Source organism: Anomaloglossus baeobatrachus, chromosome 5 (genome assembly GCF_048569485.1).
Source record: "Anomaloglossus baeobatrachus isolate aAnoBae1 chromosome 5, aAnoBae1.hap1, whole genome shotgun sequence".
NCBI lineage: Eukaryota > Metazoa > Chordata > Amphibia > Anura > Aromobatidae > Anomaloglossus > Anomaloglossus baeobatrachus.
Window position 1 is genome coordinate 429370028 of NC_134357.1, and position 20768 is coordinate 429390795.

General features: G+C 47.7%; 1 protein-coding gene across 3 annotated transcripts in view; it reads right to left on the reverse strand.

Annotated features, from left to right (window-relative positions):
• The window catches only part of LOC142311714 (piezo-type mechanosensitive ion channel component 2-like), a 228050-nt gene that overhangs the window by 34415 nt on the left and 172867 nt on the right, over positions 1-20768 (reverse strand). For all 3 annotated transcript variants that reach the window (XM_075350363.1, XM_075350365.1, XM_075350364.1), the window contains 2 exons: positions 2828-3086; positions 31-219 (listed from right to left, as the gene is read on the reverse strand). In XM_075350363.1, the coding sequence (XP_075206478.1) occupies positions 31-219; positions 2828-3086 (448 nt within the window). The remainder of the gene's footprint in view (positions 1-30; positions 220-2827; positions 3087-20768) is intronic.

Here is a 20768-nt window from a genome sequence, read left to right on the forward strand (position 1 = left end):
ACTGATAGTTTATTACTTTTAAAAACTTACTTTGAGGATAGACCGATGCAAAAATAGGGCAAGAAGCTGTATCAGGTCAAAGTGTACATAGCCATCTTTCTTTTCAATGCCAATTATGTTGGGGAGATGGAACGGTTTATCTGCATTCATACTCCGATACACTGTTGATGTCCATGGAAAAAAGCCAAACTGGAAGGAATACTTTATGACAACTGTAATCTAGGAAATATTCAGTAAAACAAAAGAAGACATAGTCATAAAATAATGAAAAAAAGTAAAACATATATTGGAAAAAAGTATGATAATAAATACAAAAATTTGTATGTTTTTAGAACAATATATAAAGGGTTAAGTTTATTTTCAGAACTTATACTGTAATACCCCTGACACTGATGAATGGCATCTATCACAGTGTTACTCACTTGTCTTGACTCAAGGACTGGGCTCCTATACCTTTCCGTATAGTCACCTCCCATTGCTGTGCTCTACATCGGTTTTCACGAGTGACATCACCACCCAAACCCTTTTGGGGCAGACGTAGATGTGGTGCCCCAGAGGCTCCAGTCGCCACAGAGGTACTGCACCTCAGCCAGAGGTGTGGTATCCCATTCCCGGGTAAGGAGGAGGTCACAGGTAGTTGCACACAAACACAGACACTTTTAATTTAGCGACACTTCATCAGATCAGGGTATTTTCGGCCAGCTTGGAGGTGGGGTTTAGTTAGTGGGAGCACACTGTAGAATATTAGTCAGTCAGGAAGTAGGAGTGGAAGAGTGAAGACCTGTTGCCTGGGGCTGGAGCAGCTCAACCCAGGATCAGGAGAGAAGGGGTCCTAGAGCCCACGGGAAGTGCGCCATACACCCGTGGCCTAGATCCACAGCCGGCATACCAGTGTGGAGGGACTTGGCCGCAAAGGGGACCGGCCCCTCAACTAGTGGATAACTACAAGGCTCAGCTAGCAAACTGGAGGCTAAGGATAATTCAAGTACCGAAGCCACTACCGCACACGAATCCGCTGGTAGGTGATCATTTAGGGCCAAGAGACAGGACAAACAAGCCACCCATAACAGGATCTGCAGACATCGGCTCAGGGCACTTGTGTGCGTAGGCACAGGGTAGGCGGGAGATGCCAGTGCAGGAAGATGACCAGGGAAGGAACACAGAAGAGTGTACCGGGTTGTGCCTCCGAACTATCCGGGGATTGGCTGGGGCCCATCACAGCAGGACCAGCACAGCATCTGACTAGTCGTGGTAACCTGGAACTCTCAACAGTGAGTAAAATCTTGAGACTGCATCCCTGTGTTGCCCAGTTATTTGCCTGCGCCTCCGGCCCTGCACCCCGTCTTTACATCTCAATACCATAGACTTTCTCCATCATTTGGAAAGACTACTAATCCCAACAGCCCTCTGGCCCAGCTCTACCTGTGGAGAGCTATACCAACTCAGCTTTGTCACCATCTGCCTCAGCGGTCCCATCCCGAAGCGTTGGCTATAAGTGGCCGAGTACCACAGGTGGCTCACAAACTATTATCCCCTGTAAATAATGTCCACCACCGTTTAAAACAGGGGTGGGCAATTAATTTTCCCATGGGGCCGCATGAGAAATTGGGATGGTTTTAGAGGGCCGGACTAATACAATTAACTCGGTTCTACACATTTATATATATATATATATATATATATATATACACACACATACACACACACACATACACGCATATATACTGTGCGTGTATAATATATATACACATACACACACAATCCCCATATACTACATCACTACACCCGCCACATACTACACCTGTAATATACATCAGTATACACTACACCTGTAATAAACTACACCTCTATATACTATACCACTATATATTACATCACTACACCCCTATATACACCTGTAATATGCTACATCACTATATACTACACCTGTAATAAACTGCAGCACATCACTATATACTACACCTGTGATAACCTACATCACTACACCCCTATATACTACACTTGTATTATACTACATCACTACACCCCTATATACTACACTTGTATTATACTACATCACTACACCCCTATATACTACACCTGTATTATACAACACTCCTATATACTACACCAGGGGTGGGCAATTAATTTTCCCATGGGGCCGCATGAGAAATTGGGATGGTTTTAGAGGGCCGGACTAATATAATTAACTCGGTTCTACACATATATATATATATATATATACACACACACACACACATACACGCATATATACTGTGCGTGTATATGACACCCCCGGGGTCACGAAACTGGGCCTTGCCACCCCAACATCCACCCAGGACACAACCGGCCCGGTACTGAGCGCCCCCAGGCCCCGGTGGGGCGTGTCATAGGCACTCATGTGTGTCTGAGTATTGAGCTGCAAAAACCTCTGGGATTGTTTTTAAGAAGCTCTAGATGACCCACTGTGTAGGAGAGGAGGGCTCCTAAGATTTGTGCTTTTGACAGTGTGTGGGTAAACATTTCTTACCACACAATGATCACCTCTTTCAGAGTCCAATGCAGTTCATGATGTGGCGTCCCAGCCACACCCTGGGTCACCACATGTTGGCCGCATCTGAGCTCCCAAAAAGACGTTCAAGGCAGTCAGAGGTTCCTCCTCTCTTTCATGGTACTTCCATATCCAAGCCAGGTATACAGCTTGCTATATATGGTGACTGTACATAATCCGTAGATATCTAACAGTTATGCCTAACGCTAGGCTAAGACTTCACAGTGACTTACATTTCCTGAATTGAAGACTCGTCAGTGTCACATGTAGAATACCCTAATTTGCTGGAGCTCATACCTCAGTATAGAGAATGGCCGTCATCCAAAAGCGTTTCGTGGGTCTAGGCACAGACAACATGGCCCACAGGAAAATGAGAATAGGTAGAATCAAGGACAGGATAGATGCCGACACCATGTGGTTTAGAATAATGACAAAATAACAAAGCATTTCAGACTTTGATACAATGGTATTATAGAGAGCGAAGACGAGGCGCAAGGGGCGCGGGAGAGTCTCATAAAACTTGTCTGACTCCTCCAGGTCTTCATCACAATACATCCTGGGGAACAGGAGAGAGAAGAATACACAGAAAATCGGGATCAAAGTGAAACATTCGCTGGTACATAAAGTATTAATTCATCACTCTAAACAGAAAGACAAAGGACACATTATACACACCAAAAACATAAAAGTACTAAACACATCTAATTTATCTAAAGGGATCGTCCAGGACCTAGATATTGATGACTTCTCCATAGCTTAGGTCATCGATATCAAATAAGTAGGGGTCAAACTTTCAGCACTTACACCGATCAGGTGGCAGGTATTGAGGTGGCTTGATGTGTGCAGTGTACAGCTTCATACACTGTATAGGGTGCTGCTGTTCAGGTCCTATTGAAGTGAATGGGATCTGATCTGCAGTACCTGAGAACGGCCACTACACAGTGTTTGGAGCTGTGATATTAAGGCTCTGTACATTCTGTACATCAGGCTGATCAGTGGGGGATGGGTTATCAAGCACCCGCTAACCTGATCTTGATAATAAGGCTAGATCATCATTATGTAGATCATAAAAGACCTCTTTAAAAATATATACTTCATTACATAAGCAAAATATTTATATGTCAACATTTTGAAATTAGTCTGCATGTATTATGTCGCCGATATACTCAAACCAGTCACATATACTCAGCGAAATTACAGTCATGGCTAGAGTTGAGCGCGGTTCGTGGTTCGTGGTTCTCCAGTTCTAGGCTCGAGTGATTTTGGGGCATGTTCTAGATCGAACTAGAACTCGAGCTTTTTGCAAAAGCTCGATAGTTCTAGAAACGTTCGAGAACGCTTCTAGCAGCCAAAAAACAGCTAAATCTTAGCTTGGTTTCTGCTGTAATAGTGTAAGTCACTCTGTGAATCAAACTATTATCACATTTCAGTGTATAGTGTGCGTGAACAGCGCCTTCAGATCACTGCTGTTTCTATAATGGCGATCGCCATTTTTTTTTTTTTTTTTCTTGTCTTCCTTCCCTAAGCGCGCGCGTCTTGTGGGGCTGGCCAGCATGTCAGCCAATCACAGACACACACACACCTAAGTGGACTTTGAGGCAGAGAAGCAACGGCATGTGTGATAGGATCTGCATGTCACATGTCCCTGCATTATAAAACCGGACATTTTCTTCACGATCGACATTATCTGCCTTCTGCGTCTTTGGTGTCAGACATCACTGTCGCAGTTCCGTCCTTTGTCCTATCGCCGATACAGCTGTATGCGCTGCATACACAGCGTTAGACAGCTTAGGGAGAGCACATTCTAGCAGTCCTTTTAAGGGCTCGTACCGGCAGGGTCAGAGAGCCATAGGTGACAGGTCCTGCAAACAGCAACAGCGTCTGTGTAGCCCAGGTCAGGGATTTCCTCCCTGCATTTCACCATTAGGAGGGAATAGAAAGGCAGGCTTCCATTCCTCTACCCAGAGCACCACAATCCTGCCACTGTACCCTCCTGTCCTCTGCACACTCCAACTCATTCTAAGTAAGCCATTATACTAGCAAACACTCAGTGTACCTAGTGGCATCCTAAACGTGGCTATTGGACTTTGCTATAGTCCCACTAGTGCCAAGACATTTGCAGAGCGCATCTGCCTGCATTGCACACTCCAAGTTTTTTAAACTAAGCAATTTTACTAGCAAACACTCAGTGTACCTAGTGGCATCCTATCTGTGGCTATTGGACTTTGCTATAGTCCCACTAGTGCAAAGACATTAGCAGAGCACATCTGCCTGCATTGCACACTCCAAGTTTTTTAAACTCAGCCATTATACTAGCAAACACTCAGTGTACCTAGTGGCATCCTATACGTGGCTATTGGACTTTGCTATAGTCCCACTAGTGCCAAGACATTTGCAGCACGTCTGCCTGCGTTGCACACTCCAACGAATTATAACTAAGCCATTATACTAGCACACACTCAGTGTACCTAGTGGCATCCTATACGTGGCTATTGGACTTTGCTATAGTCCCACTAGTGCAAAGACATTAGCAGAGCACATCTGCCTGCATTGCACACTCCAAGTTTTTTAAACTCAGCCATTATACTAGCAAACACTCAGTGTACCTAGTGGCATCCTATACGTGGCTATTGGACTTTGCTATAGTCCCACTAGGGCCAAGACATTTGCAGAGCGCATCTGCCTGCGTTGCACACTCCAACTAATTATAACGAAGCCATTATACTAGCAAACACTCAGTGTACCTAGTGGCATCCTATACGTGGCTATTGGACTTTGCTATAGTCCCACTTGTGCCAAGACATTTGCAGAGCGCATCTGCCTGCGTTGCACACTCCAACAAATTATAACGAAGCCATTATACTAGCAAACACTCAGTGTACCTAGTGGCATCCTATACGTGGCTATTGGACTTTGCTATAGTCCCACTAGTGCCAAGACATTTGCAGAGCGCATCTGCCTGCGTTGCACACTCCAACTAATTATAACGAAGCCATTATACTAGCACACACTCAGTGTACCTAGTGGCATCCTATACGTGGCTATTGGACTTTGCTATAGTCCCACTAGTGCAAAGACATTTGCAGAGCACATCTGCCTGCATTGCACACTCCAACTTTTTTAAACTAAGCAATTATACTAGCAAACACTCAGTGTACCTAGTGGCATCCTATACGTGGCTATTGGACTTTGCTATAGTCCCACTAGTGCAAAGACATTAGCAGAGCACATCTGCCTGCATTGCACACTCCAAGTTTTTTAAACTCAGCCATTATACTAGCAAACACTCAGTGTACCTAGTGGCATCCTATACGTGGCTATTGGACTTTGCTATAGTCCCACTAGTGCCAAGACATTTGCAGAGCGCATCTGCCTGCGTTGCACACTCCAACTAATTATAACGAAGCCATTATACTAGCAAACACTCAGTGTACCTAGTGGCATCCTATACGTGGCTATTGGACTTTGCTATAGTCCCACTAGTGCCAAGACATTTGCAGAGCGCATCTGCCTGCGTTGCACACTCCAACAAATTATAACGAAGCCATTATACTAGCAAACACTCAGTGTACCTAGTGGCATCCTATACGTGGCTATTGGACTTTGCTATAGTCCCACTAGTGCCAAGACATTTGCAGAGCGCATCTGCCTGCGTTGCACACTCCAACTAATTATAACGAAGCCATTATACTAGCAAACACTCAGTGTACCTAGTGGCATCCTATACGTGGCTATTGGACTTTGCTATAGTCCCACTAGTGCCAAGACATTTGCAGAGCGCATCTGCCTGCGTTGCACACTCCAACAAATTATAACGAAGCCATTATACTAGCAAACACTCAGTGTACCTAGTGGCATCCTATACGTGGCTATTGGACTTTGCTATAGTCCCACTAGTGCCAAGACATTTGCAGAGCGCATCTGCCTGCGTTGCACACTCCAACTCATTATAACTAAGCCATTATACTAGCAAACACTCAGTGTACCTAGTGGCATCCTATACGTGGCTATTGGACTTTGCTATAGTCCCACTAGTGCCAAGACATTTGCAGAGCGCATCTGCCTGCGTTGCACACTCCAACTCATTATAACTAAGCCATTATACTAGCAAACACTCAGTGTACCTAGTGGCATCCTATACGTGGCTATTGGACTTTGCTATAGTCCCACTAGGGCCAAGACATTTGCAGAGCGCATCTGCCTGCGTTGCACACTCCAACTAATTATAACGAAGCCATTATACTAGCAAACACTCAGTGTACCTAGTGGCATCCTATACGTGGCTATTGGACTTTGCTATAGTCCCACTAGTGCCAAGACATTTGCAGAGCGCATCTGCCTGCGTTGCACACTCCAACTAATTATAACGAAGCCATTATACTAGCACACACTCAGTGTACCTAGTGGCATCCTATACGTGGCTATTGGACTTTGCTATAGTCCCACTAGTGCCAAGACATTTGCAGAGCACATCTGCCTGCATTGCACACTCCAAGTTTTTTAAACTCAGCCATTATACTAGCAAACAGTCAGTGTACCTAGTGGCATCCTAAACGTGGCTATTGTACTTTTGTCAATTCACAGTATTGGAACGTTATTTGCAGCACGTCTGCCTGCATTGCACACTCTAACTTTTTTAAACTCAGCCATTATACTAGCAAACAGTCAGTGTACCTAGTGGCATCCTAAACGTGGCTATTGTACTTTTGTCAATTCACAGTATTGGAACGTTATTTGCAGCACGTCTGCCTGCATTGCACACTCTAACTTTTTTAAACTCAGCCATTATACTAGCAAACACTCACTGTACCTAGTGGCATCCTAAACGTGGCTATTGTACTTTTGTCAATTCACAGTATTGGAACGTTATTTGCAGCACGTCTGCCTGCATTGCACACTCTAACTTTTTTAAACTCAGCCATTATACTAGCAAACACTCACTGTACCTAGTTGTATCCTAAACGTGGCTATTGTACTTTTGTCAATTCACAGTATTGGAACGTTATTTGCAGCACGTCTGCCTGCATTGCACACTCTAACTTTTTTAAACTCAGCCATTATACTACCAAACAGTCAGTGTACCTAGTGGCATCCTAAACGTGGCTATTGTACTTTTGTCAATTCACAGTATTGGAACGTTATTTGCAGCACGTCTGCCTGCATTGCACACTCTAACTTTTTTAAACTCAGCTATTATACTAGCAAACAGTCAGTGTACCTAGTGGCATCCTAAACGTGGCTATTGTACTTTTGTCAATTCACAGTATTGGAACGTTATTTGCAGCACGTCTGCCTGCATTGCACACTCTAACTTTTTTAAACTCAGCCATTATACTAGCAAACAGTCAGTGTACCTAGTGGCATCCTAAACGTGGCTATTGTACTTTTGTCAATTCACAGTATTGGAACGTTATTTGCAGCACGTCTGCCTGCATTGCACACTCTAACTTTTTTAAACTCAGCCATTATACTACCAAACAGTCAGTGTACCTAGTGGCATCCTATACGTGGCTATTGGACTTTGCTATAGTCCCACTAGTGCCAAGACATTTGCAGAGCGCATCTGCCTGCGTTGCACACTCCAACTAATTATAACGAAGCCATTATACTAGCAAACACTCACTGTACCTAGTTGTATCCTAAACGTGGCTATTGTACTTTTGTCAATTCACAGTATTGGAACGTTATTTGCAGCACGTCTGCCTGCATTGCACACTCTATCTTTTTTAAACTCATCCATTATACTAGCAAACACACAGTGTACCTAGTGGCATCCTATACGTGGCTATTGGACTTTGCTATAGTCCCACTAGTGCCAAGACATTTGCAGAGCGCATCTGCCTGCGTTGCACACTCCAACAAATTATAACGAAGCCATTATACTAGCACACACTCAGTGTACCTAGTGGCATCCTATACGTGGCTATTGGACTTTGCTATAGTCCCACTAGTGCAAAGACATTTGCATAGCACGTCTGCCTGCATTGCACACTACAACTTTTTTAAACTAAGCAATTTTACTAGCAAACACTCACTGTACCTAGTTGTATCCTAAACGTGGCTATTGTACTTTTGTCAATTCACACTACTGCAAATCTATGTGCAGCACCTCTGCATGACAACCTCGTGCTCTGTTTTTAATAAGCTATAATGATAGCACAAAATACTGCCATTTTGTGGCATCATAGAACTGGCTGTTGTATTCCATTAGTGCCCCACTGGTGACAAGCTATTTCTAGCACCTCTACATCACACCCTCATGCACATTTTGCTACGCTAATGTTATAGCAAACTCATGGAATTCATTGCTGCATTTCATAATTCGGAGGGATAGAAAGTCAGGCTTCCTTTAGCTTTTCCTTCTGTTCATAGACAGCATCTCCAAGACAAATTTCCCCTCCACGTCTAAGTGTGGAGAGGCAGCTAGTGCGCATGCGTGTGCCGATGTACCCCAGCTGCAGCATAATTACAGTGTTTCGCCTAGTGAGTATGCTCAGCCTGACTGTGCCATTCCTGACGCTAAGTTTTCATTTCGGGATACAGCGCATGCTCCCACACTAAGTGTGAAAAGCCTCTTTGCACAGGTGCTTGCATTCCGTGCCGGGTCTAAGTCCTGTTTTGGGCATAGACACCATGCTAAAGCTGATAGTCTTTTTTCAGAGACTGTATTTCATGCTACTGAGCATGCTCAGGCACTTCCTGCATCAGAGACTAGGTCCGGTAATGAACTCTTTGGCCCTGGCCCTGATGTGGGGGTCCCATATAGACCACAGGGCATCAGGTGTCCTCCCAAATGGCTTGCAGAGGCCCACACCTATGACTTGTCACCGCATTATTGATGCTCAGACGATGACTGGTGAGGTGTTTGGGTCATGGCAGCCATGAGGTCATCATTGAAGTTGCGTTTCCAAATAGGACGCTAGTTATGCCACTCATGACGTGTCACTCTACTTTTGTCTCCAGGAGGTGCATTGTGGTTCACCCTGGTTTGGGGCGGACCCAGGTTATAAAAGGGGCTGGAGCCAACAAGGAGGTGCGCAGTCTTCTATTATGCTCCGAAAGAGCACACCTCCATGTGTTGAACCCATTGCGGCTTTAGGCCAGAGGTAGGCAGGGATCGGGTGGTGGATGCAGGCCACCACCACAGTTGGTAACGCAGAACGGTTAAGACCAGCTCCTGTCCTAACAGTCCTGCTTGTGCAGCCCAGTGGCATTAACAGGCCTGCTGCTGCTGATGCGCCTGCTGTCCACAGGTGTGGCCCCTACGCACACGGTCAGCGTACTCAATGGCCCCTGTGTTGTTAACAGGGAGTTCCTGGGCTGGGTGGGCATGTGGACCCTGTGACGCTAACAGGGCTCACAGTCTCCAGATCCGAATGGCGTCTAACTCGGTTCAGGCTACTATTAGTTTCATAGCCACACAGCTCTGTATCCTCCACCAAACCTTCAAGTTGCCAACCTCTCCTTTTCCAACTGGGAGCACGGTGGACACTGACTGCTGATGGGGATATATACCTTTCTCTTTCTTTTCTTATTAATTTTCGTTATATAGCGGTCACAGATTATATACCACTTTATCCAAATCTGCCAGTCCCACTGTAACAGATGTTGTTTCTTCAGCAAATGTTACAGTTGCTTAACCACCAAATCCACGGACCAAAACTTTTTTCCCCTTTCCAACACACCTGTTCCCCTTTCCAACAGCATCTGTCCTTTTTCAACTCATTTTGGGATATGACCAAAAGTGCAACTGTGCAGGGACACCGTACTCAACGCCATCTCAGCACAGCAGCCATCCCTCGGTCCCTCCGATGTGGACAAGTAAAAGACCATTTCCTCCTATCCATGACAAAGCGTTGAGATTCACTCTGTGCAGAACTGGTGTTTAGTGGAAAAGTAGATCTAAGATTGCGTACCACATTCTGCAGATACTCCTGTATACGTGCGTCTATTTCTATGGCAGGAATTAGTTCGCCAAATTTTGTCTTGTACCGGGGATCTAACAGTGTGGCAACCCAGTATTCAGGATTAGTTCAAATTCATACAATCCGAGGGTCATGTAGGTAGTGCAGCAAGAAGGCGCTCATGTGTCTTGTGCATCCAGGAGGACCAAGTCCTTGGTGTGTTGGTGGCAGAGAGGTGAGAATCGTGCATCCTTCCTCTGCCCTCTACCCACAACCTCGCACAACCGAAATGTGAGCAAGCTCTCACTCATCTGCTGAGTCTTCCATGCCCATCGCCAGTTCGTCCTCCATTTCTTCATGGGCTCCTGCACTTTCATCAACACTTTTTGCTGATACTATACGCCCTTGTTAATCCCTCTCCCTCACCATGAATGCCGCATAGGTGCCGCTGACCATCTGGACCTCGTAGATCTTGTTATCCCTTCCGCATATGACTCCTCCTGTACTTCCTCCCCTTCCTCTTGTCCCAACACCTGACTCAGAATAATAATTACAGTGTGCTCCATCATGTAGATGACCAGAATTGTCACGCTGAGAATGACATTGCCAGTGCTAAACATCTTCGTCGACATTTCAAAACTGTGTAGCAGGGTGCATAGGTCCTTGATCTGACACCACTCCAGCAGCGTGATCTGCACCACCTCTGGATCAAGTTATCCCAGGCTATATGTCTTACCGTATTTCAGCAGGGCTCTGCGGTGCTGCCACACACGCTGCAACATGTGCAGATTCCAATTCCTGCGTGTCGAAACATCGCATTTACGGCGTTTAACTGCCAGACCCTAAGACTTCCGGAGTGATGAAAGTTGTTGAGCTGCTGTGTGCGCACGATGGAAGTGAGCACATAGCGAGCGTGCCCACTGCACAAGGCCATGTAGGCCGTGATGGTGTTTTAAAAATTGCTGGCGAATTCGGTTCAACACGTGAGCCCTAAAAGGCACGTGTGTCACATTGCCCTGAGGATGGCCCGCAGCCAGGTTTGCATCATTGCCGCACACGGCTGTTAAGTCACCAACGTAGTCCGCTCCGTCAATTTGTACTCCGGTTGCCAGGTGACAACGTGTTCCTTTCATGAATAGTGCTGATGATGTGAGAGTAGTCGATGCCAGCGGCGCAGGTGGACGCAGGTTATGCTCACCCACTGGGCTGCATTACCTTGACAGATGCAGAATCTCTGGCTGAATGTAGCTGGTGGGTATCTCACAGATGAAATACCATCATTCAGCTACAACCAATGGGAAGACACCACACCCTTTTTTATGCCCATCCTGTCTGCAGACCACTGCCAGACATAGCTATGAACCTCTGGTTAATTTTACCCCCAGTTCAGTTTTATGATTTTGTGTGCTTGTTACCTGACTACTTTTCCTGCTTGCTGTTTATGTACCTTGTTGGCCGATACGCATTTCAACTCTGCTTGTTTTCTGATTCTTTCCTGGCCGTCCCATTCTGTTCCTGTTCCTCAATTAATGTTTTGACCCTGCCTGACTACTATTCTCTGTAATAGCGGTGTGACTCACATTTCCCATACATTTCAAAGTAAAGCTTTGACCGCCTGATGGCATTGAGCTCTGCTGCCAGCATAGTAAGGAGGTGTGTGGTAGTGCTTGTGCGCAGTTACAAGGAAGGGTGGCCTGACCACACAGGGTTTGCGCCAAGGTAGAGGACCCACACGAGGTTGAAGAGGCAGAAGCAGTGTATTAACTTCTACATACAGAACAAGGATTGAAACAACTCGTGGGGACGGCAAGACTTGTACAGCAGACCCTTCTCCATCTCTCACCATAGTTTGCCAGTGCCCAGTCAGTGACATGTAATGACCCTGTCTATGCTTACTGGTCCAAGTATCTGTGTTGAAATGCACCCTGTCGCACACAGATTTTCTCAAGGAAGTGGTGATGTTGTGTGCGACATGCTGGTGTAGCGCGGGCATGCTTTTCTTGGAGAAGCATTGGTGATTGGGCATGTGGTACTGGGGCACAGCGACAGACATAAGGTCTGTAAAATCCTGTGTGTCCACTACGCGTAAAGGCAGCATTTCGGTAGCCAACAGCTTACAGAGGGATAGAGTCAACCACTTAGCTTTGTCATGGGTCGCAGTAAGTGGCCTTTTATTTGACCACATCTGAGGGAAAGAGATCTGGCTGCTGTCTGTAGACGGTGTTGAGTAGGGTGTCCCTGGAAAAATGCAGGTTTGTGAGAAAAGTGCAGGCGGAGACATGATGTTGCCTTCATCTTGCCTTCAGATCTGTTCATCTTGTATCATTTTTAAAAAACACATCAAGCAAGGGTTACTCCAAGCGGAGTCTACCTTTTTTCCCAACATTGGGCACACAGACACCCCATCAGTGGCAGCACTTGTGCCCTAGTTGCAAACAGGATGTTTTGATTTGCATCAAGCACATTCCAAATCCACAAGCATTTACTCTCCCCAGGATGACACAGGGGTAGTAAATTCCTTCTGGATCCATGACTTGTTCATTTTGATGAACGTCAGTGTGTCCACATTGTCACTGGACAGACGCGTGCGCTTATCTGTCAGCACACACCCAGCAGCACTGAAGAAGACACGTTCAGAGACAACGCTGGCAGCTGCACACGACAAAATCTCCAAGGCGTAACTGGAGAGCTCTGTCAATTTTTCTAGATTTGAAGCCCAAAAGGAGCAAGGCTCCATTTGCAAAGTCATTGCATCGATGTTCATTTGGAGATACTCCTGTATCATCCTCTCCATCCGTTGACTATGTGTCAGACTTGTTGTCTCTGGTGGCCTTGCAAAGGAGGGTCTAAAAAAATTATGAAAATATTCCATAAAATTGCTGTTACCAGCACCAGATACGGTCCTACTGGTACGGGTAGACTGTTGAAGATGACGATGCCGTCCCATTTTTGTCAAGTTACAACTGGGAGAATCACTCCCTTCACCTGCACGGTTGTTTGGTGTAAAAGCCGAGCTAAGATCGAGTAACAGCTTATGCTGATACTCCAGCATATGTGCGTCCCTTTCTATGGGTGGAATTATGTCACAAAATTTGGACTTGTCCCGGGGATCTAATAGTGTGGCAAGCCAGTAGTCATCATCACTTCTAATTTTGACAATCCGAGGGTCATGTTGGAGGTAGTGCAACAAGAAGGCACTCATGTGTCTTGCGCAGCCATGCGGACCAAGTCCACGCTGTGTTTGTGGCATAGAGGTGCTAACCGTTCTTTCTTCCTCTGACATCTCCCCCCAACCTCTTTCAACTGAATTTTGACCAAGGTCTCCCTCATCCGCTGAGTCTTCCATGTCCATGGACAGTTCGTCCTCCATATCTTCATGTCCTCCTGCACCTTCCTCAACATCTCGCCTGCTACCATGCGCCCTTGTTGATCCCTGTCCCCCATGGTCCCATGCCTGCCGCGTTGGTGATGATGAACGTCTGGACCTTGGTGATGTTGTTGTGTCTTGCGCATATGAATCCTCCTGTAGTTCCTCCCCTTCCTGTTGTCCCACCCCCTGACTCCGAATAGTGTTTAGCGTGTGCTCCAGCATGTAAATGACTGTAATCGTCATGCTGATAATGGCATTGTCAGCGCTAAACATATTCGTCGCCATGTCGAAACTGTGCAGAACGGTGCATAGGTCCTTGATCTGAGATCACTCCATCAGGGTGATCTGCCCCACTTCTGCATCTCGTTGGCCCAGGCTATACATCATGACGTATTGCACCAGGGCTCGCCGGTGCTGCCACAGTCGCTGTAACATGTGGAGAGTTGAATTCCAGCGTGTCGCCACATCGCATTTCAGGCGATGAACCGGCAGGCCGAAAGACTTCTGGAGCGATGCAAGTCGCTCAGCTGCGGCGGTTGAACGGCGGAAGTGAGCACTGCAGACAGTTTACGTGCCCTGGTCAGAAGGCCATCTAGGCCGGGATAGTGTGTTAAAAATTGCTGGACAACAAGGTTCAACACGTGAGCCATACAAGGCACGTGTGTCACCTTGCCCAGGCGAAGGGCCGCACCCAGGTTTGCAGCATTGTCGCACACGGCCTTACCAGGCTGCAGGTTGAGTGGAGACAACCATTTATTAAACTCGGACCGCAGAGCTGACCACAACTCCTCAGCTGTGTGACTCTTATTCCCAAGACATGTCAAGCTAAAGACCGCCTGATGCCGTTGCGCTCTGCTGCCAGCATAGTAATGAGGGGTGCGTGATTCCTTCTGCGCAGTGAGAACGCTGGTGGCCTGACCAGGCAGGCTTGGGGCGGAGGTGGAGGACCCAGATGAGGTGGAGGATGCAGAAGCAGTGGCGGAACTTGGACAGACAGAGGATTGACACACAAGTCGTGGGGACGGCAAGACTTGTGCAGCAGACCCTTCACCATCTATCAACATAGTTACCCAGTGCCCAGTCAGCGACATGTAACGTCCCTGTCCATGCTTACTGGTCCAAGTATCGGTGGTGAAATGCACCCGTTCACACACAGAGTTTCTCAAGGAAGCGGTGATGTTGTGTGCGACATGCTGGTGTAGCGCGGGCACACCTTTCTTAGAGAAGTAGTGGCGACTAGGCATCTGGTACTGGGACACAGCGACAGACATAAGGTCTCTAAAATCCTGTGTGTCCACTAGGCGGAAAGGCAGCATTTCGGTAGCCAACAGCTTACAGAGGGATAGAGTCAACCTCTTAGCTTTGTCATGGGTCGGAGGAAGTGGCCTTTTATTTGACCACATCTGAGGGACAGAGATCTGGCTGCTGTGTGTAGACGGTGTTGAGTAGGGTGTCCCTGGAAAAATGCAGGTTTGTGAGGAAAGTGCAGGCGGAGACATGATGTTGCCTTCATCCAACGTAGGTGCTATCGATGTCTGAGAGAGCTGTACACACTCACTTGTTTCCCCTTCCAAACCAACTGACGACCTACCAAGCAAACTGCCTGTTGCGGTTACAGTGGTGGAAGTTTTGCGTGGAAAAACAGGTGTGACAGCTGTCCCCACAGTCCTAGAAGATGAAGAGCGCGCGGATGCACTGGAAGGGGCGGGCGGTGGATGGTTCGCTCCGCTAGGCCGCATTGCAGCACAGTGAGCTTCCCACCGGGACCTATGATATTTATTCATGTGACGATTCATGGAAGAAGTTGTCAAACTGCTGAGGTTTTGACCTCTACTAAGAGAATCATGACAAATTTTACATATCACATGATTTGGGCGATCTTTTTCTATGTCAAAAAAGGAACAGGCTAGGCAAGGCTTAGAGGCCATGCGACCTGTTGATGCACCCCGAATAATGCTCATAGGCAGAGTGGTGGCTGAGGATGCAGTTGTAGACGTGCTACCAGTGCTCCGACTCTGTCCAGGAAGGCGCAAGGTAATTTCGTCGTCGGTTGCATCCTCCTCCACCGCCTCTGTTGACCTCCTCGAGTGCCTGACTGGGGGTTGACAGTAGGTGGGATCTAGAACTTCATCATCAATTGTTGTGTTTGCACTCCCCTCCCCCTCAGACCGAGCCTCTTCTTGCCCTGACCGAATATTTAAGTTGTCATCCCAATCGGGTATCTGCGTCTCATCTTCATCAGTATGTTCCTCATTGCCTATAACCACAGTTGTTGGAAAGGCAGCATTTTGGTAGCCAACAGTTTGCATTTTATGAAAGTCAACCTCCAAGCCATGTCATGCCCTTCTAAAAGCATGTATAACACAGCGAGGGGACTCCAACCACAGTCTCCCTCGTTTCCACTCACTGGGCCACACACACCCCACTTGACTGGCATCGGTTGAGCTCCCTTTTGAAAAAGAAAAAGATGCTTTGCATGAAGCACTCTCAAAAATACGCGTGCCTTTCCCGTCCCCTGGCTGACCCAGGGGAAGAAAAGTCCTCTGAGAGCCATGACTTGTTCATCTTGGTTCTTTTAGAGACACAGCGAGGGGACTCCAACCACAGTCTCCCTCGTTGCCACTCACTGGGCCACACACACCCCACTTGACTGGCATCGGTTGAGCTCCCTTTTGAAAAAGAAAAATATGCTTTGCATGAAGCACTCTCAAAAATACGCGTGCCTTTCCCGTCCCCTGGCTGACCCAGGGGAAGAAAAGTCCTCTGAGAGCCATGACTTGTTCATCTTGGTTCTTTTAGAGACACAGCGAGGGGACTCCAACCACAGTCTCCCTCGTTGCCACTCACTGGGCCACACACACCCCACTTGACTGGCATCGGTTGAGCTCCCTTTTGAAAAAGAAAAAGATGCTTTGCATGAAGCACTCTCAAAAATACGCGTGCCTTTCCCGTCCCCTGGCTGACCCAGGGGAAGAAAAGTCCTCTGAGAGCCATGACTTGTTCATCTTGGTTCTTTTAGAGACACAGCGAGGGGACTCCAACCACAGTCTCCCTCGTTTCCACTAACTGGGCCACACACACCCCACTTGACTGGCATCGGTTGAGCCCCCTTTTGAAAAAGAAAAAGATGCTTTGCATGAAGCACTCTCAAAAATACGCGTGCCTTTCCCGTCCCCTGGCTGACCCAGGGGAAGAAAAGTCCTCTGAGAGCCATGACTTGTTCATCTTGGTTCTTTTAGAGACACAGCGAGGGGACTCCAACCACAGTCTCCCTGGTTGCCACTCACTGGGCCACACACACCCCACTTGACTGGCATCGGTTGAGCTCCCTTTTGAAAAAGAAAAAGATGCTTTGCATGAAGCACTCTCAAAAATACGCGTGCCTTTCCCGTCCCCTGGCTGACCCAGGGGAAGAAAAGTCCTCTGAGAGCCATGACTTGTTCATCTTGGTTCTTTTAGAGACACAGCGAGGGGACTCCAACCACAGTCTCCCTCGTTTCCACTAACTGGGCCACACACACCCCACTTGACTGGCATCGGTTGAGCCCCCTTTTGAAAAAGAAAAAGATGCTTTGCATGAAGCACTCTCAAAAATACGCGTGCCTTTCCCGTCCCCTGGCTGACCCAGGGGAAGAAAAGTCCTCTGAGAGCCATGACTTGTTCATCTTGGTTCTTTTAGAGACACAGCGAGGGGACTCCAACCACAGTCTCCCTCGTTTCCACTCACTGGGCCACACACACCCCACTTGACTGGCATCGGTTGAGCTCCCTTTTGAAAAAGAAAAAGATGCTTTGCATGAAGCACTCTCAAAAATACGCGTGCCTTTCCCGTCCCCTGGCTGACCCAGGGGAAGAAAAGTCCTCTGAGAGCCATGACTTGTTCATCTTGGTTCTTTTAGAGACACAGCGAGGGGACTCCAACCACAGTCTCCCTCGTTTCCACTCACTGGGCCACACACACCCCACTTGACTGGCATTGGTTGAGCTCCCTTTTGAAAAAGAAAAAGATGCTTTGCATGAAGCACTCTCAAAAATACGCGTGCCTTTCCCGTCCCCTGGCTGACCCAGGGGAAGAAAAGTCCTCTGAGAGCCATGACTTGTTCATCTTGGTTCTTTTAGAGACACAGCGAGGGGACTCCAACCACAGTCTCCCTCGTTGCCACTCACTGGGCCACACACACCCCACTTGACTGGCATCGGTTGAGCTCCCTTTTGAAAAAGAAAAAGATGCTTTGCATGAAGCACTCTCAAAAATACGCGTGCCTTTCCCGTCCCCTGGCTGACCCAGGGGAAGAAAAGTCCTCTGAGAGCCATGACTTGTTCATCTTGGTTCTTTTAGAGACACAGCGAGGGGACTCCAACCACAGTCTCCCTCGTTTCCACTAACTGGGCCACACACACCCCACTTGACTGGCATCGGTTGAGCCCCCTTTTGAAAAAGAAAAAGATGCTTTGCATGAAGCACTCTCAAAAATACGCGTGCCTTTCCCGTCCCCTGGCTGACCCAGGGGAAGAAAAGTCCTCTGAGAGCCATGACTTGTTCATCTTGGTTCTTTTAGAGACACAGCGAGGGGACTCCAACCACAGTCTCCCTCGTTTCCACTCACTGGGCCACACACACCCCACTTGACTGGCATCGGTTGAGCTCCCTTTTGAAAAAGAAAAAGATGCTTTGCATGAAGCACTCTCAAAAATACGCGTGCCTTTCCCGTCCCCTGGCTGACCCAGGGGAAGAAAAGTCCTCTGAGAGCCATGACTTGTTCATCTTGGTTCTTTTAGAGACACAGCGAGGGGACTCCAACCACAGTCTCCCTCGTTTCCACTCACTGGGCCACACACACCCCACTTGACTGGCATCGGTTGAGCTCCCTTTTGAAAAAGAAAAAGATGCTTTGCATGAAGCACTCTCAAAAATACGCGTGCCTTTCCCGTCCCCTGGCTGACCCAGGGGAAGAAAAGTCCTCTGAGAGCCATGACTTGTTCATCTTGGTTCTTTTAGAGACACAGCGAGGGGACTCCAACCACAGTCTCCCTCGTTGCCACTCACTGGGCCACACACACCCCACTTGACTGGCATCGGTTGAGCTCCCTTTTGAAAAAGAAAGAAGGGAATTTTGTTTACTTACCGTAAATTCCTTTTCTTCTAGCTCCAATTGGGAGACCCAGACAATTGGGTGTATAGCTATTGCCTCTGGAGGCCACACAAAGTATTACACTTAAAAGTGTAAGGCCCCTCCCCTTCTGGCTATACACCCCCAGTGGGATCACTGGCTCACCAGTTTTAGTGCCAAAGCAAGAAGGAGGAAAGCCAATAACTGGTTTAAAGACCAATTCAATCCGAGGAAACATCGGAGAACTGAACCATACCACATGAACAACATGTGTACCCGAAAAAACAGAAAAACCCCGAGAAAACAGGGCGGGTGCTGGGTCTCCCAATTGGAGCTAGAAGAAAAGGAATTTACGGTAAGTAAACAAAATTCCCTTCTTCTTTGTCGCTCCATTGGGAGACCCAGACAATTGGGATGTCCAAAAGCAATCCCTGGGTGGGTAAAAGAATACCTCATGATAGGGCCGTCAAACGGCCCTCTCCTACAGGTGGCCAACCGCCGCCTGAATGACTTATCTACCTAGGCTGGCGTCTGCCGAAGCGTAGGTATGCATCTGATAATGCTTGGTAAAAGTAAGTAGACTCGACCAGGTGGGTGCCTGACACACCTGCTGAGCCGTAGCCTGGTGCCGTAATGCCCAGGATGCACCCACGGCTCTGGTAGAATGGGCCTTCGGCCTTGAGAGAACCAGAAGCCCAGAAGAACTGTAGGTTTCAAGAATTGGTTCCTCGATCCCCCGAGCAAGGGTGGATCTGGAAGCTTGCGACTGTTTACGCCGACCAGCGACAAGGACAAAGAGTGCATCCGGGTGGCGCAGGAGCGCCGTGCGGGAAGTAGAACCTGAGTGCTCTCACCAGAACCAACAGATGCAAATCTTTCTGAAATTGATGGACTGGACGAGGACACAAAGAAGGTGAGGTGATATCCTGATTGATATGAAAATGGGATACCACCTTAGAGAGAAATTCCGGAACCGGACGCAGAACTACCCTGTCCTGGTGAAGGACCAGGAAGAGAGTTTGTATAAGAGCGTTGCTAGCTCGGAAACTCTCCTAAGAGACGAGAACGTTAGTAGAAGGCCACTTCCCGTGAAAAACGGGAAGGGAGACATCCTTCAAAGGCTCGAAAGGCGGCATCTGGAGAGCAATTAGAACCTTGTTCAGATCTCAGGGCTCAAACAGCCGCTTGTACGGAGTGCTGAGAAGACAAACTCCCCGTAGGAACGTGCGTACCTGAGGAAGTCGTCGTTTCTGAAAAAAATACAGATAGCGCTGAGACTTGTCCCTAAAGGGAACTGAGCGACAACCCATTTTCCTACCTAGATTGCAGGAAGGAAGGAACATAGACGATGCAACCGGCCAGGGAGAAACACCCTGCGCCGAGCACCGAGATAAGAACATCTTCCACGTCCTGTGGTCAATCTTGGCGGACGTTGGTATGCTAGCCTGTCTCATGGTGGCAACCACGTCCAGAGGTAATCCTAACGACACTAGGTTCCAGGACTCAATGCCACACCATCCGGTTGAGAGCCGTAGAATTCAAATGGAAGAATGGCCCTTGAGACAGCCAGTCTGATTGGTCTGGTAGTGCCCCCGGTTAGCCTACCGTGAGGCACCACAGAACCGAGTACCACAACATCCTCGGCCAATTGTAGCGACGAGGATGGCGCGGCCGCAGTCGGTCTTGATCTAGCGCAGTACTCTGGGCAACAATGCCAGAGATGGCACCTAAGGGAGCTGGAACTGCGACCAATGCTGAACTAAGGCGTTTGCCGCCAGAGCTCGATGATTGTGAAACCGTGCCATGAAGCTGGCACATTGTTGTTGTGCCGTGACGCCATTAGATCGACGTCC